This window comes from Lycorma delicatula, chromosome 8 (assembly GCF_047948215.1).
Source record: "Lycorma delicatula isolate Av1 chromosome 8, ASM4794821v1, whole genome shotgun sequence".
In the NCBI taxonomy this organism is placed as follows: domain Eukaryota; kingdom Metazoa; phylum Arthropoda; class Insecta; order Hemiptera; family Fulgoridae; genus Lycorma; species Lycorma delicatula.
The window spans coordinates 11,544,343-11,567,707 of NC_134462.1; the positions used below are offsets into that span (position 1 = coordinate 11,544,343).

The window sequence follows — 23,365 nt, forward strand, 5'->3', positions numbered from 1 at the left end:
TGATAGATTTATTTTTTTTACATTTTTTAAAAAATGTAATTAAAAAATTACATTTAATTACATTTGTGATTAATTATGGATATTAACATATATATATATATATATATATACAATGGTAGATTAAGAAGCTTTTATGACATTATTATAACCGATTGATTTTTTGGCTAAGAATTTAAATTAGAACTGTTTTTTATGTACTTAAAATAAAATTTTGGGAGTGATTTGATATTCATATCAGATCATCTAATACTATTATGTTTACGGAACTTAACATACAACTTGAATTATTGTTTTTTTTTTTTTATGTAAATTCATTATTGCCATTTTTTTAAATAGCCTAATTTACTGTGTTATTATTATGAAATAATACAATTTATTAACCATTAGTTCAACTAAATACAAAATAACATTTCAGTATTAGACATAAATTGATTTTATATGAAAAAAATTTTATTTTTGCAATAATTTTTATATTCTATATTCTATACTGTATAATAATAAATATATAACCTAATTGTATGTATGCATTACAAACAACTGTACAGTTATAAGTTTGTCTCTTTAATGCATTGTAAAGAGAACTAGAGTTGCATCCCATTTAGATAAACAATACATTTTATGAGGTTAAATCAACCTCTAGAATCTTTTCTCTTACTTTGGGTACATGTACCATTAAAAAAAGTATATGAACTAATATATTAAAATATAAAATATATTGAAGTCAGATTAATTGTAATAGGTTTGTTAGGCTAAAACATTTACAATGAATTTATTAATCAAAGTAACATAAGACCAAGTCATTAATAATTTTTAACAATTTTAAAAAGTAAAACATTATTATTGGTATTAATGTAAAAAATGCTGGTTATTAATTTTTTTCAGGGTTTAAAGAATTACCAGCAAATGGAGCACTTTTACTGTATATTTCAGCTGATGGGTGCTTTTCAACATCAAAACATCCAGAAGATAGTAAGTATTGGAAAACAAGATATGTTTCACAATTCTAAAGAAAAACTAATGTATATTTATAATTCAATAAAATACAAAATGCAGTACTTCTTTCAAAATATGCAAATTCAATTTATACTCGGTGATGTAAAGAAAACTGATGCGTTGTCCAGGACATGACAGATGTGTCAGGATTAATACTTTTAACAATTTTCTATGAGTTAAAAACTGACAATGTTTGAGTTGTCTTAAAGTTTCCTCAGGAGGATAAGATCTTACGCTTGTTTCAACTACATATTTTCTCTTGGATAGCTTATTATTTCTTTTTATTTGTTTAAAATGAACTGCATCTAAACAGCTCACTTTTAGTGAGTTAATAATCCTGAAATCTCTAAGAAATCTTGTACATGTCAATGTAAATGGTACAAAGCCAAATTTCATGTTCTTAGATACCTTGAACTCAAGAAAGTTTCTTTTCTCTTTCCTTACTTTTTTTTTGTTAACCCTTTCCTATCTGTTAGTCTACTCCATAAATAATTCATACTATCAGATATCAATAAAACTTTATTAGGTTATTTTATTAAGTTAGATACTTTCCCAAATGTTGCAAGCAATGAATTGTTTGAACATCAAACTAAATAAGACTAAATTAATGCCACTTTAAGAATTTTAAAATTAATAAAAAATAAATTTCTAGATAAATGTATTGTATTTGGTTAAACTGACCACACAACAACCAAGTTATTGAAGTGAGAAGTAATACAGAAATAACTTCTAGCAGTTCTTTAGTTATACTAAGTACAAGCTTTCCAATAGAAATCGTAGTCTACAGTTATGAATTAGAGTGGTCAGTTACTATATTTTTTCAATCCTACTGTAGGTTATAGAAGAAATGGAAAATTAAACATGAGAATAAAAAGTTAGATGCTTTTGAAATGTGGCATACCAGTAAATACTTAAAATGGTTTGGACAGATAAAATAAATAATATGGTGAGTCAATATACAAAGGCTGTAATTCATGAAAATTGTGAAAAAAAATTTGAATATTTAGGTCATATACTTAGGAAGGGGAGGTGAATGATAGAAGAAATTCAGAAAGGAGAGAATGTTGTAGCACAAGTATTTAATAAAATCCTGTTAAACATCCATAGTGTTGTTTAGAGCCACAGAAATTAAAGTATCAATTTTCAGGACGATCACCAACCCTGATATAAGATAATACCAAAAAGAAGAAGATTGCCTCTCATCCAGTTTATAGCTAAAAAGAAATTGAAATTTCTATGATTTAAACAGATTTGTAGATAGGAATTTGAATATGAAAAAAATAATTACTTTTAGAAAAAAAGATTTATAAAAAATGTGGAAGAGAACAACATTTTATAAATAACCCACTCTGTAAAAATATTTCCAAAAATTTCTTATTGCATTATTTAGTTTTTTATTGAAAATGCATATAAGCTGATATTGTAAAACAATGAAATCAGTTTAAAAAATTCTGAAAAATGACATATTCTTTGTCATCTTCTATTATTATTTTTTTTTTTTTTTTCAGTTATCTCAAATTTCTTTAACATAATCTTCAGTAAATAAGTGTGCAACTTTCTGTAATAAAATAACTAGACATGCAAAAAAAAATTTATAGCATCAGAAACTCTGCTCAATTTTGAAGTATATGTTTGTTTTTAAAGTGAAATTAAAAAATGAATTAAAAATGAATGAAATTAAAAATTTTAAAATGAATTAGCAAACCCCTTTCAAAGAACATTACTTCGGGTTGCTGATTACGTCAGTGTATATATACATAACACATATATGTTTAATATAGAATGTAGGTTGCTTTAAATATGTTTAACAGTATTTGTGTACTTATCATAAACCAGTAATTATCTTTTACCCACCGGGTTGGTCTAGTGGTGAATGCGTCTTCCCAAATCAGCTGATTTGGAAGTCGAGAGTTCCAGCATTCAAGTCCTAGTAAAGCCAGCTATTTTTACACGGATTTGAATACTAGATCGTGGATACCGGTGTTCTTTGGTGGTTGGGTTTCAATTAACCACACATCTCAGGTATGGTCAAACTGAGAATGTACAAGACTACACTTCATTTACACTCATACATATCATCCTCATTCATCCTCTGAAGTATTATCTAAACGGTAGTTACCAGAGGCTAAACAGGAAAAAGAAAGAAAGTAATTATCTTTGCCATGTTTTAAATGTTTTTGTATGTTACACATCTAAATTTTCACCTTTATTAAATAATAATGCTACCTAAATTATTTTTATTGTTTATTATACTATAAATTTAATTGCTGTAATCTGTTTTAATTTTTGTTTCTGATAAGATATTACAACAGTAAAAATTTAATCTCATGTTTTTTTAATGATATTAACTACACTATTTTTTTGGATGATTTTCTGTACGATATTAATTTCTTTTATTTTTTCTCAAATTTCTGCCTTCCAAATTGTCAGCCATAGTACATATGTATAAAAGAACTGGTTGTAATATTTATTGTAAGTAAAAAATTATGAAATTATATTATTTATGATGGGAAAATATTAATTTGAAATTCAAAATTTTGTATTGGAACACTGAACCACATTGCATAACTATAAATATTTAAGTATACTTCAAAATATTAGTCATCTTTGCAAACAACCTCAGTGAAAATTATATTATAAAATGTTGTTATCTTACCAGATTTTTATAAAACTACTTTTTTATTGCAAAGACAACTGAAAACTTTTTTAAATAAGTTTTATTACTCAATTTTTGTTTTTGGTTTGTTGTTACAAAATTAAAATTTTAAATCATATTTAAAAATAAATAAATGCTAAAATATATTTTTGTTTACTGTTGGATTGATTGTAATATAACAGAAAATTATTTAAAATAATTATTTAATAAAAACATACTCTCAATTATTTAAATTTATTAATGTTATAAAACTTCAATAAAACTAAACTAGCAGAAGGATGCAAAAAAATTAATTTACTGCATTTTTTTTTCAGTGGGTTATGATTTAGGTGGAGTAATTACTAGCAGCAAAAGAGAATTAGAACATACAAATAAAAAAGGAATGCACTTAAAAGAAATGCACTGGTAAGAAATCAGAAATATTTTTTACCATTAATTTTTTTCATTTGTGTATTAGTTTAAATAGTATTGAGAACATAAAAATTGTTTAGTAAAAAAAATATTGTTCAAAAAATACTATTCAGATAAAAAAAATATATAAATATTAAAACATGAAAGTTCTGTCTCAAGTTTAAAATTTTATTTATTATTTTTTGATATCAACATATAACCTTGAAGCTAGTGTGTAGTACATAGAAATGGAATTTTGTAGCTTATGAAAAATTCCATGACAGTGATTTTAATATAAATATATCTACATATATTTCACATATTTCGTAGATTTTAATGGTCTTATATTGCATAAATTAAACATCACCTAGGTTTCAAATTTTGTTCACTTATTCTCTACATAAAACTTATCAGTATATATTATTTGTTATTATACCTTTACTTTTGTCTATGCTTATATGTATGTACTTACTTATCTATTAATTAATTAATATTTTAATTAATTAATTAATATAGATTATTAAATTAATATTTTTTATTTACAGTTTATATCCAGGAGATCTTTATCCATTTACACGAAAACCATTTTTTGTTATTGTTGATTCTGATAACAGTTTTGTATTTCAACACATTCCACGATATTTTGGACAACCTTTAGTAATACTTATGTCACCTCAAGATATTCCACCAACATTCCAAGGTAAAGAATTTTTTATTTCCTATTGGTATAAATAGTATTTAAAAAATATGTAGTAACATTAGACTGTAAGTCTTTTGAATCATTATCAGCAGATGACAAAAGACGGATTAGGCTTAAGTAAACTACTTTAAGAGTTAGAAATGTTTTCAATTTTCTAGATGTCTTCAACTGTATCTGTACGTAAATACCAAAGATACAATTTAATAGCTAATGCAAAAATTTCTTTTTTGTTGTTTTTTTGGCCTATTTTTTATTTTTTTTGTTTTGTGATGTTTTCAGATGCCTTTTGTTATTTAAATTTTTGTTTTAATTGAATTTTATTTTATTGTAACTTAATCATTTGGGATCTAACTTTCAGACAGTATCCCTTCTTAGATATTATTCTTTGATTTAAAAAAAAAAAATTTCAACTTCTTTCCTTAAAAATCTATACATTCAAACCACATATAAAACCATTTTCAAAGCACAACACAGGCCTTAAGTATAGTATGTTATCTTTTAAAATTTATTAATGCTATTTATCAAATATTTTTCTTTTGTTTAGAGGTCTTTTTCTCTAACAGCTTAATCTATTGTTTTCTTCCTTTTCTGTACGTAGAAAGAAAGCAAATAGCAAAAGAAATAAAATAAAAAATATAAGAAAAGAAAATTAGAAGAAAATAAATTACAAAAGAAATAAAATGAAAAATAGATCCTCGTAGTAAAGAAAAATTGATTAGATATAAAATGTATTTATTAGAGAGAGTTTACCATTTCTTGAATTCACGAATAGCAATTTGGTAATTTATAGTGAAAAATTATTATACATAAAAATAAGAGGCAATAATCACTTTCATTTTATATATGGTATAAATAGTAAAGACTGTTGTTTTTAATGCTGATCCTAAAATAGAAAAATTAAAAGCTTAAAATAAAAGCAATAATATTTTAGAATTATAAAAATCATTAAAAAGTATTGACTAGTGAAAGTTCTAGATTGTGTAACTGTATAAAATAGTGTATGGAATCTGTACATTCTGTAATCATGCTAAATGTGTCTTTTACACTCTACAGCAGGAATTCATGCATGAGAATTTAGTAACATAAATTGTATTGTAAAGATTACGAAATAGGGAAAAATTGAACTTTGTAGTAAACGTAATTTTTGACTTTCTTTCTTCAAAGATTTAGTTCATTTTTTTAAATTCTGAAAGATGAATTTCTTAAAAGAGGATTTATCACAAACCTAGAATTTAAGGTATACTTAAATGAGCTGTTTAGTTTATTTCAGAGAGAAATTTTATTAACATATCTAAATTGGTAGCGACTCATTTTTTTTGTTATTTTCTCAAAATTAGTGAGCTGTTTATTAATTTTATCGTATAACAAAATAAAGAACTTGTTTATTATTAATATTTTTACTGTTATAAAAATCGTTGTAAGTGTACTATGTTAATTGTGCCATTGTAAGTAATAAAGAGATTTATGTTTCTTTTTTTTTGAGTTGAAAAAATAATTAAATGGTGATAAAATCAAAAGTTATCAAGAATATAAAAATAATTTTTGGGCCTTTATTTTCTAAGCAACAGGAAAAACTGGAATGTTTCACCCATATATTTCAAAGTAGTCATTTTGTTTCCTAGATTCTATGTCACTGAAACAAAAATATATTCAACATGATGATAGATCACACACTTTTTGGATTTTTGGATAGTTTTCTCCCATCAAAGAGATAACTACCCAATGTACACTATACTAGAGTATAAAGAAATAATCATTGTAAGAGATTTTTCACAAACATTCCAAGAAAACCTTTGGAATGTTGATAAAATTTCACCAAGAAAACCATTTTTAAAAGTGATATTAAATAAGATTTTACAGGAAACAAATACTAATATAGAACATATGATTTATAATTTCCTTATAAGAAAATCTGCTGTAGTAAAAAGTTATATTTTTATACATTATTTATAGTTAATTAAATTTAATGTAATTATTTCTAGGTTATCATGATTATTACAAAAAGAAAAATTTGTAAAAAGCTATTACCTATTTCACTTTAACTTCATATTATTTTGTTAAAACTCCATATTTAAAAAAAAAAAATCATTTCTTCTCGAGTGCAATTGAAAAAAAGGTAAGCAGAATTAGGAGGAATTTAGTCTGATCTCAAATTGAACACTAGGCATCATTGCTCAGTAGATTTTTTTTTAAACTGATTTATATAAATAAAAAATCTGATGTGAACACCACATGACTTCCTTGTATGCCTATTAAATTACATAATAAAGTGGACAGTTACACAATTGCTTTGTGGTGGACACCTCATTGCATCACATTTTTTTTTGGTGTCCATATCAACAATTTGTATTAGTTTATATATCAATTTGTTTCTGTTCCTCAAGTAGTATGTATATGAAGTCGGATTCAAACCGATGTGCCTTCCCCTTGTAAGATCCAAATATTTCATTAATTAAAATTTTATTTGGCTATAAGTCTGGAACCAACGAAAATAAGTACCACTTATGATATATCATTGAAAATCTCTCAATGAGTGCTTATTACTGCAGTAAAGAAAAAGTCCAAAATCCAATTTTTTTTTGATTTTGGGCTTTTCTGGACACTTTTGGTCCAGTCGGTTGCAATCTAAAGGGGAATTACACAAATAGATGTTACAGCAATTCTAAATCCAAAATTTCATCATCCTACGCATAATTGTTTTTGAGTTATGCAAGATACATACATACGTACATATGTCACACTGAAACTAGTCAAAATGGATTCAGGGATGGTCAAAATGGATATTTCCGTTGAAATTTAAAAACTGAAATTTTTTGCATTCACAATACTTCCTTTATTTTGTACAAGGAAGTAAAATAAGGTATGAGAAAAATGTTTTTATGTAAGATGCCTAAATCATATTACTAAATAACTTACAACAACAATCTAAAAATGACATATTTATTGAGTTATAATGTTTTATATTTTTTACAGATCAACATCACAATGGAAGTTTGTTTACCCTTTTCTTGCACAGTCCACTTACAGCATTTTGTTTCATATGCAACATTCTTAATGTACCTATACATCACTGGGAAAGATGTCAATCTTTTATAGATAGATTTGTTACTGAAGCTAGTAGACTCTTTGGTCGTAGTAGAATAGGTAAGAATTTATTTGTAACAGCAAGTTATATAAAATTTTCAAGTTTTAAACATAAGTTTACAATTACAACACAATAAGAAGTGGTTAGAAGGGAGAAAAGTTATCCCTCTTGTCTCTTTCTATTATAATATAAACTCATAATTGATAAGAAATCTATTATATAAAGAGGAAGAGGATTTTTGTTTGTTTGGGAATAAACAAAAAAACTACTCTATCAATCACAACCTAATTTTTACCCATGATTCTTGGCATAGATAAGAAGGTTTTTAGATGCATTTCATCTTGAAAAATCTTGAAAATCTATATATGCTAGAATGGCTAGAGTGGTGAGGTATGCGAGCAACTCATGGGAGGCTAGACCAATCATCACCATCAAGCAGTAACAAACAAGGTGTCCATGAGGTGCTGTTGTGGGAGGTGCAATGGGGTGCTCATGAAACATCATCATCATGATCATCAAATATCTCATCTAACAATCATCTGATTTTCAAAATTCATACTGGGTATTTGTTAGTAAGTTGAAGACTAACATTTGCATTCATAAGTTACACTCTCAATCTGACAGATCATGGTAATTTGGAAATGTTATCTAAAAGTAATAAATTATTTAAATGAAAAATTATTTATTAAGACGTGTAAATAATAAATAATCCATTACAGTGCTACACTTCTCATTTGGGCCACTAGGTGGCAACTAAATTCTCATACTCCTTTCTTACAGCAAGCCGTTTCTAAGATATTTTTCAGTTGAAATATTTTCAGTAAAGGTCGTATTGAAATTGAAGATAACATAATGTGAGTGATTCATAATCAACGCCAAGCAAAAATTACTGAAGATAATTTGATGAAAATTTATATACATGTTGTTCTTACGGTGTAACTGCCAACTAAGAAAGGAATTTTTTGATATTCAGAGTTTAAAGGGGTAAAATGGAATAACAATGAAATTTACTATTTTTTTTTAATTTCTTGGTAAAAAATAAAGATATCAGCTTGATTTTTTTGTGTGTGTAATATTCATGTGAATATCAAAACCAATTTCTAGATTTTTTAAATTTCGAGTTTCAAGGGTTAAATGGATTTTTTAATTTTTTTGAAATTGCTATTTTTTTAATTTCTCAGTAACATATAAAGAAATCAACCTGATTTTTGGTGAGTGTAATCTTCATGTGAATAAACTAATTTCTATATTTTGAAATTTGACCTTGAAATGGGGTGAAGAAAGATAAAAAAGATTTTGAATAATGATTGTAAATTTTTCCAATCTCGACTATACTTAACAAGATATTTAGTAGATTTGGGCTTGCAAATACTCTTCAGATAAATATTTAAAAGCCATTTTTTGGGTTTTTTGCGTTCTGATTTTTTTAAGGGGTATGGGCTCTGTGGCTCAACCAACACAGCCATTGCCACTGTTACTGTATGTGTGACTGCCTGCACCTGCCTTTGGTTACTTGACTAAAAACATGAAATAAAAATATTGACCGCTATAGGAAATGCAAGTAACCATATAGCATGGGCGAAGGTACAACAGGGAGTTAGTAAAATTATAAAACTACTTATTTGACAGAGGAATGAGTCTTGATAACAATTTAGTTATCTTGATATTTGAATTTATGCACATGAATACAATTTATAGCAGAATAGTACTAAAGATGGTTAAATTTAATTTTATTTTGTTAAACATTTTATGATGTTGGACAACTTCAAATCTAGTTAATAAATATAGACACTTTTCAAAAGTAAGTGCATTTGTTAGTAGTATAAAATATGTACTGCACTAGTTACAGTTTAGTTAAAGGCACTGCAACAGAATTGATCAGTGTAAAATCCAATATTATATCAACTACCAAAGTATAAGTATGCTGCTTATTTTAAGGTAACTTCATACACTGGGGTGGGATCAGCAGAGCTACTTCATTTTGCTCTGAAACTAAATGAAATGATGCAGCTAATATTGAAATATTTTTAATCAACTTTTATTTCCTTATTTAGGAGGAATTAAAAGGAAATAGGATGGAAATCTATCTTTATAAGGATAAAGATATATATATATATATAATATATGAAGAGAAGAACAATTTGTCATAAAATACAACTTTTAGGACCACAATTTGAAAGTTTCCAATTCTATAATGTAATTTATATGTATTAAAAATATAATGAAATTTCATCTTATTATAAAAACCATTTGTTGGCAACTGTTTGTTTTATTTTAGTTTTAATTACTGATCTATCATTACCGATAATGTTCAGTGTTGCTAAAATCTTTGAAAAATCCATGGGCAGAATTTTTCAGAGATTCAAGTTTTTAAAAATCCACTTGTTGGTTGAAAGTATTGACTTCATGTTAGATTTTTCAGTATTGCTTGACCATACTATCATTCTTACTAACAAAACATATTTTCATGTAGACACTCAAAGAAAAAACTAAAATATCCATAAACAGTAGTTGAACAATGCCCTGATATCCCAAGAAGAATAAATAAATGAGAATGAGCCTTCTTTTGCTAAGGCTATTTTGCGATGTCTAATTATTTCTGCAGCAGCTGAAATTGAACACGAAAGTAATGTTGTAAAAAACTGATGAAGATTTTGTCCAGAATAATTATTTGTATGTTAACTCAATTTATACATAAATCTCAAATCTATAATAAAATTCTGCTTGTAATATAAACATATATTAAATTTACCAAAAATCATGCAATAATAAAATTCCATTCCCCTTTCAGAAAATTAAATTCATGAATCTTACTCTGAGTTTTTTGGTTTGATTTTTAGATATAAACAGAAATTTAATGCTTTTATCATTTAAATTTGAAAGATTAACAAATAAAAAACCAACATAATTACATCATTATAAAAAAATCATCATTATAAAAAACCAACATCATTACTCCTCTGAACCAGTTACTTTCATTTTATGTTACTCTTATGTATTATGATTTGCTTTTTAGTTGTAAACCTGCAAAGAAGCACAATCATAAATAAAGTATAATAATTTTAATTATCTAATTTATCATTCAAGGCATCAGTCACACTTGGCAAAATGGTAGTTAATTACTGATTTTATACAAAATCCTTCTGATTGTAAGATGTATCTTCAAATATGTTTGTTAATTTACAGTTACAGAGTTAATTGGTTCATACAAACTCCTTCAGGGCATCAAATGTTGATTGAAATGCATCAGTTTATTGCTGGTTTTTTACAGAATTTTTCAAGGCATCAGATGCTACTTGTTATAAATTAATATATTTCAACATCTCCATATTCATGAAACAAAACTCTGTATAAGCTAAAATATAATCTATCACTCTTCAACCTCTGTGGCAAGTTCTTTGCTTTTCACCTGAAAAATTCTGAACATAATTATTAGCCGAGCATAGCAAATTTATATCGGTACAAAATTAATATCACCCATCAGAAACAATAATAAATAAATAAAATGAAAAATAACATATTTATGTGTTATAAACATATGTATTAAATAAACTGGTAAAAGACTTAATAACAAATCTACAGTTATATAATTACAATGCATAGTATAGAATAATTAATACATGTTGATGCCACTAGCATCTGTTGTCAATAATGTTACATTTTAACTGAATAGACTTTAATCATTACTCCATTGTATATATGTCATATGATCTTTCTTTCATTTTTACTTTTTTAATAAAATCTTTATAACTTGGACTACAATCATTATTTCTGCCTATTAGTAATATATATATATATACACACATAAGGTTTTTCCCAAAAGTAAGTATACTGATTTCTTATTTAATTATCTATTGGACCTGAAATTACAAGTTATCTCCTTCGAAGTATAACCCTTGGGAAGTTGCACAGTGGTTCCAACGTTTCTTCCACTGCTCGTAGCAGTATTGGAAGTCATTTTCCTTAAATGAGTGTAACTCATTGATTACAGTTCTTTTTATGTTTTCCATCATCCCAAAAAGATGACTCTTCAATTTCGGGAAGAGGTAGAAATTGCACAGAGCTAGATCTGGGCTGTAAGGAGGCTGTGGAAGTAGGAGAATGTTTTTCTTTGCTAGAAATTCTCAAATTGAAAGCAAAGTGTGAGCTGGCGCATTATTGTGGAGCAGCATCCAATCATGTGCAGTGCCCGTTTGAACTCACTGGACCTGTTTTCAAAGTCTTCAACTGTCTATCCTGGAGGTACAAATTCTTTGTGCACAATGCACAGCTCACACCATTTTCACATTTTCATAATTTGTTGACAAGATTGGTCTTCCAGAATGAGAGGGTCATCTTCAACATTTTCTTGGCCCTCATTGAAAGCTTTGAGTCACTTAAAAACCATAGTTCTCGATAGAGTGGCATCTCCATAAGCTTTGGTTAAAAAATCAAATGTTTCTGTGGCAGACTTGTTGAGTTTCATACAAAATTTGATAGAGTAATGTTGTTCAATATTTTCCTCCATTGCAAAAGTAATGAGGTTATAAAACACAATCATATACGAACAGCAGCAGCGTGCGACTGACTCAACCAATCCAGTTGAACAAGTATGCACGTGCAACCAAGGTTCACTACCTACACGCTGTTATACATCAAAGAAGTTTTACATTACCTGTTCATCCATAAGAAAATCAGTACACTTACTTTTGGGACAAACCTCGCATATCCAACCAACCACTTCTCATATCCTGAATTAAATTTTGCATCTATGATTGCTGTAAAAAAGTATTTCTTTCAGATCCTGTATATTTACAATTTTTTGGAGATGACTTTTTAAGACTTTTATTACTACGTTATGTATTCTGCGATGTCGTACTTCATCTTCATAGATCATTTAAGGTAAGAAAAAATGAAAACATTTATTTTTTAAACAAATTTAAGATTAACCATACCAACATATACTTTAGTATATGTATGTTTGCATTTGTAGTATGTTTGCATATAGAAACAAACATACATATGTTTGTATAGTAGAAACTGTATAGTTTATAAACTGTATAGTTTATTGTGAATCATAATCCAGAAGAACATCAATACTTCATAAAATATCACTGACAACAAAAAAAAAAACATCAGTATGTAAATAAAAACTGCCACAAGTGATTAAATATTGAGTATAGAAAAAAATTGAAATTTTTCCTGGAGATTCAAATGAAAGCTACATGAAATTAAAAACTTTGTAGAAATTGTATCAAAGTTGCTTTACCTCATTTTAAACATTATGATATTTTTCTACAAAATATTCCCCTACCAATGGTAATGCATGTCATATATATATATATATATATATAATATGATATATTCATATATATATTCATATATAGTATATTGTATATACTATAGTGAATTTTTTTAACTAGAATAACATCAAGAGTTTTTTTACTGTATATTAGAGGTGATTTCAATAAATAGAGAAAGTCCATATTTCAACTTGTACGGATATGTATATTGTAGTTTCATTCTTTTGTATACTTCTTTGGTTATCATACTATCAATAACATATTTATTCGGTTTTTTAAACAAAACATTACGTGGTTTATACAGTTGATTTGAAGATAGTTTTTTGTCATATTATTGCTTACTGCTGGATTATTATAGGATAATATTAAACAGCTAATGCTCTTATTCTGAGTATTTTTGCAAGAAAATTAGTTAAAAGATGAGAGAAAAAATCATCTGAAACAAGACATTTGATTCTACTGAAATTAATCTTTTTAAGATTCATATTATTCCTTTGTACTATTAAATTACATTTTAAATTCTATTAATATAAATTATAAAAATTAATAAATTAGATTTATCTAATATTGCAGACCATATAACAAACAAAAACATTTTATTTCTGATATTAACAACTTTAGAAATATTAGAAATTACTTAAATATGGTAGAAGGATATACTGCTAATATTTTTAATATTGTACTTTTTTATAATTTTTTTACTATTTTTTTTTTTAGAATTTTTTACTGTGTTATTTTTTCATACAGTATACTTAATTTGTGCTCGTATATATTACACGGTGATTTGAAAAATAGAAAATGTAAGATTTAAGCAAGAGTGGAAAAATCTGTAAGCATTGAGGGTATAAAACAATGTTAGAGATAAACTGTAGTTAAAAACATTAATTGTCTGTTGGCCAAAATTACAGACACAGAAAGTTGTAAAAAAAAAAGAAAATAATGAAGAAACACTATTGTGAGGTAGTAGCTGAAATATGAAATCAGTTAACTGGGAGAATGTTTTTGTGATTTACAAGTAGGGGAGAGAGAACAAATTTTAATACTAAATGATATTAAACTCATCAATAAGGAAATTTTAGAATTGATAAAATGATAATATGATTGTGAAGGTGGCAAAACAAAATAGGAAAATGACATTGCTTTATCTAAAAACATTTTAGTCATTAAAGTTTCCAAATTGGATGAGGAGACACAGTTTCAAAAATAAAATGATTTCTAATAATACAATCCAATATTTTAATCAAAACTTACCCCCAAAATTTTGTATTTACCTAATCTCTTAATTTACTGGTTTTCAATTACACACAGCTTTAATAATACATAATACCATGTAAGCTAGGGACTATTGTGTACATGTGGGACATGCAGACACTTCAACTCTTCTATCACAAACATCTGAACATGAAGCATGTTGTAATTTCTAAGCAATTCCTAATGAGAACTTATCTTTAACTGCAATGAGTAAATGTGGCTACAACATTATATTATATAATTAAATAATTACCATATAATTCACTATAATTGGTCAAAATAATTTACTTATCAAACTTATTTACTCCAGTTGGTATTGTGGTCAACATCCTCGCTTAAATTTACTAGTCTTAGCATCAATTCCAGATAAATTATGACAATTTTATATCATAAGATATGTTGCTAGTTTTTTTTTTGCCAACAGAAACAAAGTAAAAATATAAATTAACATTTTAAATAAATAAAATGTTAATTTTTACTTATTATCTTTAATAAGTAATACTTTAATGTTTACTTATTGCCTTGCCCTAAGTAAACTAATTAACTCAAACCCTACCTGTAGCTAGCTGGTCATTTTTTCCTCGTTAACTTCAATTTTTTAACATTAATTCACTTCATAATTTATAAATAAGAGAAAATGTCTAGTTTAGAGTAAGAAATATGTGCTTGTGTGTGTGTGTGTGCATCTGGGTGTGTGTGTGCATGAGTGTGTATGTGTGTGTGTGTGGGTGTATGTGTGTGTAACTTTATTCAAACCACTGACTTATCAGATTTATTAATTAGGTATGGTGAGTACACTGTAGTAAACAGGTAAGAGTGTTTTTGTCTTTTTTTTATATGAAGAATACATTTTAAAAGTTCTCCAAGTTCCAATCCTTTATCCAAGTATTAATCAACACAGCTGGGCTCCTTTCCTGTACAGAAATATAAACCACTACAAATATAATCAATGATTGTGCTTCAGCCAGACAAAAATATATATTATAGACATAATGTATCTCCTCTTTGTTCTATCTGACTGATATTTTTTAGTTTATTAAAATAAGTTATTTTAAACATGTTAGTCTATCAGGAGACTAAATATTTCCTTTTTTTGTAACATAGGGTCGACAACTAAGACCAAGATGTCAACCACCACTTCCTGATGCTGATCTTCTAGAACACCCGGCACTACAACATTTAGTACTTGATCTTGCAGCACACCTTGAAGTCAGATCTCATTTCATGGACTCAAATGAGATGGACTGATTACAGGCCAGGAGTACAAAATATTCCACCTTTTATTATGATAGGTCCTTTCCTTCGTATCCATTACTGTTTTATTATTATTATAATTATTTGTTCATTAATTTTTTAATACTTAATATTTTTAACTACTTCCATAACATTAACAATATGTACAACAAATACAATTACAATACAAACTATAATATAATAAGTTATCTCTCCAGAGGGATGGCAAGATTACATTTTATATACTTAATTGACAATACAATACAAAAGAAAAATATATTATTAATAATTACAATAATATTAAATACGATACATACAGTTATAACTATAAATAATTTACACAACAATACACCAAACAACAGAAACAACACAAATACTGTAATATTCATATTTCCTCGGTTATGTCCCATAATAATGAATCATTTTTTTCAGTCATTCTTCAGATCTTCGATAGCTGCTGCAACGACTGAAATATTTATTAATATTACTATTTTTATTAACGATAAAAATAATAATAGTGATGATAATAATAATAAAAATGATGATGGTAATATGAGAAGAAATCAATTATGTGCAGTGAAAATAATAACAATAAATCATTTTTCATCATATCGAAATGTGAAAACTCATGATTATTCTTATTGGAATGATATCACTTATAAATTCAATAAAAGACTTGTTAATGTTTACTATAATAAACAATATAATAAACTGATAACCGTTTACGTCCCTTATATTAAAAGTGTCTTTGAACTGATTATCAGAAATACATATTATTTAAGACACTTTTTGAATAGTTAACAAGACATTGAGTTTATTGAGGTAATACAAATAATCTCATATTATGAAATACTGTATAAATGCACAACCTGTTTCTATTTATTATTTTCTTATTAATAATGTAAATAATGTTAAGAGTAATATAAATAACTTAATGTAACCAAAAATGTTAACATTTACATTAAAAAAAAACTAAAAAATGTTATATGTTTTTCTTAATGTCTTATCTGTCATAATATTAACATAAATTATAATAAACATAAGTGTCAGGAATTAAATATAATGTTTTCTATACATTGAATTAATTTATCAAAACTGGAATTTAATGGATGGAAATAAAACACGAGTCTAATTTACAGGATTGTTACAAAAAAGAATTAGTGAATATCACATCTTATGTGTCAGAAAATATTGACTTCAAATAACTTTAATACTGTTTTTCTTTAATTAACCATAACAAAGCCAATCAGTCACTAGAAAAATACAAAAAATAAAAACTTTATACATTTAAATCTCAACTAAATAAAAAGTTATATGTATATTTATTATATAGTAATGATTTTTATAAGTATGTAAAAATAATATTACATTTCTTGCGTTATTGTTATTACAGTGCTCTACTGTAACAAAAACTTACCATTGGCAAAATTTACTGTTGTTTCTGGAATTGGCAGGGAATGAAATACAGAATACAAGTATGCAGTAACAACAGTTTTAAATATTTTGGTGAGGGTAATTTACTCAATTACTGAATTTCCTTAAAATAATACTGTAAATTTAATTCCATTTTAAGAAAAAAAAATTGTCGTTTTTCAAATATTTTCTTATTTTTCCCATTGTATCAATCAGAATACTCCTATGAAAAAATTTCTTTGGAAAACCAGCAGAGAAAAATTTCATTAGTCATTCAAAAATTGAAAATAGGATTTTACTTTACAATAAGACTACAAATTGTAAAGAGCATTTGTTATATTTAATCTATATTATATAACAAAATATTTTTGAAATTATATAAAGAAAGGTGAATGCACAGACTTTGAATTATGGAGAAAAGTTTAATTATTGCTAAAATTGTATTTTTTAAAATTTACTTCAAAATATTTTGTTGTAAAATCTGGTTTCCTTTATCTTTGCATTAAATTAATATCATTGCTGATTGCAATGGACAAGAACGTAGGAGATTATATTTGGTTTATAACAGAATTTATAAACATATAAAGCAGTAATTATAAACATGATGACGTCTCCTTCGTAATGTACATGTGGCTCGATAAAAAACATCTAATCGTTTTACATTATTAACAAATTTATTATAACACAAGCATGGAACCTTTGTGGCACTGATTTGAATTTACTATTTAGATGATTTAAAATAACATGGCAATACTTCAGGGATTAATATTAGATATTACATAAGTAAAAATGTCCCTATAAACAAATGTGTGGATGCATTGTTCTCAAGTTTAGTTAAAGAAATATTTCACACTAATTTCTGCCGCAAGGGTAAAACAAAGCCATACTGAAATTGTTGGGACCCAAATTTAGAGGTAAACTTTGTGTCTAAGTTTTTTCACTGAAAAAAATTAAGGCCCAAGAATTTCTCCTGTGTTGCTAAGTGTTTATCAGCTATTTATTTTACAGTTTCCTGTCCACAGCCATCTTGTCTTGGTTCCTGAACAGTTTTTACTTTTTTCCTTGTCATAATATCCTCCAGAACAAATATGCTATTGAACACCCTCATTTCCCTCATTTTTCAGTATTGAGTTCCTTTCTTCCTGACAGTATATTATTCAGATGATGGTAAATTTAAATTGTTTCCAAACTAAGTAGTTATCAAATATTCAAAACTCTTAACTTGTTCTAAACATAATTATAACACATTATATTCACTGCTTTAGCATGCTCAGTTGGTGTTCTTTAAACATCAAACTTCTACCCAAGTAGATATTTTCCGATTTTGTCACTTGATTCTGTAATTCAAACTTCAGAGCCTACACATATACGGATCTCATCCTTCAATCTCTAATTTTATTTCTTTTTATTTGTAGCTTTATACCTGCTTAATAACATCATCCATTAAAATGATGAATAATAGCAGACTGAGGATAGCCTCAGTGTGATAAATTCATAGTTATTTCAGTTTTTTGTTGAAGATTGTTGAATATATCAACATAACAATGATATGATCCATTACTGCATAATATAGTTGTATGCAACAAAAGTGGTTTTTTTATTTCAGTATTTCTGTTGATTAAGTACCTGATAAGTTTTTATTAATACTTAACCAAATTTGAATTAAGAATAACAATTTAATTTCATACCTCCCATACCATTAGCAAAATTTTATTTTCTGCTTATATAAACATAAAAAACTTCTTGGAAAACTGATTAAGATTTTACATTTGCATGTTGTGATATGTAAATATGAATTTCTGAGAACACAACATTCATGGACTATCTGGTAGTGATTAAATCAGTTTGGATCTTTGGGTTACTCACCATTCAGGATTCTAACCTGAATACTATATCTAATTTAGGTGTATTTAAATAAGATAGGGTATTACTGACTGGAATTTGTGGTTTGTATTTCCATTCAATTACTAGTGCACATGTATCAGTGAAACAAATAATTTGAAAATATAGTTAACAAATTTGTTCATTCATTTAATTTCTAATTACATCAACATATATTTTATGCAAAAGCATTTTAATTACCTCACTGATATTCTATATCTTAAAATAACATCCCTCAGGTGACCACAATTTCACTGCAGGCAGTCTGCAAGTGTAAGACATAGTTCACCCACCTCTGCAGGAATCTGATTATCTCCAAGCAGAACTTAATGTTTTAACTCAGGAATTTTAAACCATACTGGTACATTGAATACTTTAGTTTTCAAATACCTCTGAGAGGAAGAAATCATATCATGTGAATTCAGGGATACAGCTGGTTACATTAACGTAAATATCACGAGATAACATGGTAGGAAATAAATCCTTTAAAATCACCAGCTTCTATGACACGTATTCCATCTCATTCAAAAAAATTTCATCGTTTAGCAGATAGTAAGACAGTTTAAGAACTACAAAACCCTTTAACATGTGAACCCTTTATAATGAATGCCCTTTGGTTGTAGTCTTTTCTCAAAGTGTTTAAAAAAAAATTAAGGATCATTAGTTCCAAAGGAAGAGGTTGCACATAATATTGTAACAGTAGAACTGAAGTGATCTTGTGTGAAGCGCTTGTTTATATAAGACCAATAACAGAGATTTTACTTATTAAAAATCTGATAATGGAAGTGAGCTTCATAACTTAAAAATAACTTCATAACTTATGTTCTAGATTTTTAATTTTCTTTAACCGACTGCAAAAATTATCTCAGTTTTCTTAGTCCAATCCATGTAGTTCGTTAGTAAGCTGAATTTTTTAAAGACTGATCTAAAATTCACCAAATGGTAACTTGAGATAGCCTGAGTACACTATATTATGATATATAGAGCTTAAAATCTCCATTCAACAGCCTCACTACATTCTGAAATGTTTGCACTGCTTTTATACAATCACAATTTCTTTTTAATATAAATTTTGATATCATGGGATGATTGGATAAGATAATTACAGTGCTTAAAATGAATGCCAAGCATCACAGTATTACCATTATTCTTGCTATTAGATTTTACAACAAAAGCAGATTGTGATGTGATCCATGATTCCAGTGCAACTAAATGCTTTACAGTGAGCTGTAGGAGAGCAGAAACTACCAGTCCCATTCAAAAAATATCAGCTAGATCAGTGTTATTAAATTATCCGACTCGCTAATGCTAATGCTCGCTAATGTATTTTGAATTCATAAGTATATTATAATATATAACAGTTCTCCCAATCTATCACATAAACCTACCCACACTCTTACTCTTCTTCCATTTATATAGCTCATTTTGTCAACAATGTTTTGTCTTTTGCAACAGAAATAATTTAATAAAAATACATAAGATACTTTTATGTAAAACATACATTAAAAAAATAATTTAAAAAAAATATGTTCTCAGTTTCATTTTCTACAATTTATTTACTAAGTAAAAACAAATGAACACCCAATTCTGCTTAATTAACACATGAATAGTTGCTTTAAAAGTTAAAACAAAACTAAAAATGTTTATTCTAAGCATGTACAAAGAAAATATTATGAAATAACTATTGTCCACACATTAAACAAGTTCTGCTATTGTATCATATATGAATTTTTCTGCTGGAAATGCTTAAATATACAAAGTGATATAACTAAAACTAACATGTAGTAAATATAAAATTACAAGAATTATTTATAATTATCAAAAAATATAACGTTCATTGCAATAAAACAGTTTAATAATGGATTCAGGTTGTGCAACAATTGATTAACAATAAATAAAAGAAAAATATACTGTAGCGATGTATCATTAATAAATAACTTCAGCGATTTGTGATTTGAAGTTAATACTATATTCAATAAAATTGAGGTATTTTTAACCTCAAGAAACTGGGTCAAATTTTTAAATTATAAAAGATTGACTCATACTAAAGCTTTAATTTTTAAAATATATAATATAATAAAAATATATATATATATACATAGTATTGTACAAATAATTAATTCTTATGTAACCATAATAATTAATAAATAAATAATAACAGAAGGTTGTATGATGATTTAAGATTGTTAGATTTCAAATTATCATATATTTATACAATAATTAAAATAAATAAATAAGATTATATATATATAAATATTCTAGATAAAATGCTTTTTATGTGGACTAGTTAAAAAATGTACACATAAAAAATAAAAATAAATAAATCTTAATTTAAAAACACTTATTTATTACTGTAGTTATATTATTAAACAAATTTCAATTGGCAGATTTCAATGCTTTGCTTGTAAATTATATCATAAAAAATCATATTTTGTTGACAACATTATTATGATTACTCATATATTAAAAAAAAAGAAGAAAAAACACCACTGCCAATATCTTAGTAAATAAGTTTAAATAATAATGATTACTATGTAATGAATAAATAAATATAAATAAACGGTTAAAAATAATAAAAATGGTATTAATTTTATTTAATTAACTATTTGTCATAAATCATATAAAAAAAATTGTTAAATGTTACAAAAGATTTTGCATTAGTTATTACAGTACAACCGCATTTAATTTAGGAACAGAACTGCTTTTGATAACCAAACTTTCATATCATCAATGAATAATTAAAATATTTATGGGAGATAAAAGAAAAATTATAGAAATAACCATTCCTCTATAATAATTTTTTTGAAGAAAATTGTTCAATTGCATCAACAAAATGTTCAGAAAACTAACCTAAATCTGAAACTTTCATTCTGACTAAAAAAAGTGCAGATTTTCATTAAATAATTTATTTTTATTAGCAAATACGTTTACTGATGTTAAGTATCAAGGAAAGAAACTTGTATAACTTTATATATTATAAATATATTTGACTAAAAAATTCACACATTTATTTATTCATTGATTATTAACTGACATACCCTGTGAAGAGTTAGTTTTTTATAAACTATTGAAGATGAAGTTATAGAAAATTGGCTAACTTAATGTAATTGTCACAAAACCATTTCGTATTACAACTATCTTTTTTATAATGCTGGTATCTGTGGCAGTATGGTAGCATCTTTGTCTTTCATCTGAAGGTTCCATATTTAAGTTCTGCTTAGGTATGGAATTTTTATTTATATGCTACAAGATTCATTGTTATCCATCATAGTGACTATTATTGGGCGTCAATCTGTTGTTATTTTATGAATAAATAAACAGTTACTACTAGAAATATTTTTATACATCTTAAGTTTACTTTTTTATACATTATACATGTGATCACACAAGATCGATATACACCACTGATTGGTTTTTAAACTTTTACATTTTTTTAATTTCCTACAAAAAATATAATAATAAAAAATAAATAATGCACCAGCAGTAAAATATTCCAGTTAGTTGGAACAATACTATTAAAAATTCAGTATATAAATTTTTACTATTTTGTTTATTGTAATACTTTAACCTACTTTATTTTATGATTTTTTTACTTTACCACTGCATGGAATCTATTACATCTCATATTATTTTAAAAATAAAATCAACAAAATATTGTAATCTAAAAATTGAAACAAAAATTAGTAGCAAATTATCTTAAATAATTTTTTTGTATTAAGTTAATCACAAAAGGTGCTTGGTTTTATGGTACCCCCATAAAACCAAGCACCAGGGGAGGGATTAGGAATCCAAAGTTTACCTGAAAGACATTTTTTAAATTAGGCTTACTTAGGCCACCAGATAGGAAACAGTTTTCAAGTTGCCAAGCCATTACTGACTACCATCAAGATTCTGACATGGTCCTCAGGGCTAAGAATTGAGCCAAGATCAGAACTACTTCCCTATAACAATGGGGAAGACGGAATCAAGAATTTTGAAATTGTTTGAAGGGTGAGAAACAATAATCTACTCATCAGGGTAATTTATCATCTTATCCAAACCCAAATTTCTAAGCTCAATTTCTTAAAACTATTCATTCAGTTTCAATAAATTTAATTTACTGCTGAGTGGTACTGTTGTTAACAGCACTCACCTTAAAAGGTTAGAAAACCTTGTTCATATGTAATTAAATAATATCTATGTTTGATTTATATATTTGTTTAATATGTTGCTTTTATCATATTTTATATACAAGTTTCAAAATTTCAATGAAATGCACATTATTAAATTTATAAACTCAGTAATGATATTTAATTTATAAAATGTATATTAAATGAATAAAAAACATAGATTGGATATATTATTAAACTATATACAAAGGGGGTTTCCTATCCTTTTAAAGACAAGGACAATTACAAACATTGTCTCTAATATTCCTTTGATGAAGGAACTACATAATTAACTCTGAAAAGAACTGAAGAATAATTTCCATCTAGTTTGAA

General features: G+C 26.3%; 1 protein-coding gene across 1 annotated transcript in view; it reads left to right on the top strand.

Annotated features, from left to right (window-relative positions):
- LOC142328780 (protein SCAI) overlaps positions 1 to 16,507 on the top strand; it is a 79,761-nt gene extending 63,254 nt beyond the window's left edge. The window contains exons 10-15 of the mRNA XM_075372807.1: positions 883 to 969; positions 3,964 to 4,054; positions 4,585 to 4,739; positions 7,713 to 7,883; positions 12,605 to 12,705; positions 15,462 to 16,507. Coding sequence (XP_075228922.1) covers positions 883 to 969; positions 3,964 to 4,054; positions 4,585 to 4,739; positions 7,713 to 7,883; positions 12,605 to 12,705; positions 15,462 to 15,605 — 749 coding nt within the window. The 3' untranslated portion in view covers positions 15,606 to 16,507. The remainder of the gene's footprint in view (positions 1 to 882; positions 970 to 3,963; positions 4,055 to 4,584; positions 4,740 to 7,712; positions 7,884 to 12,604; positions 12,706 to 15,461) is intronic.
- The last annotated feature ends 6,858 nt before the right edge of the window (positions 16,508 to 23,365 follow it).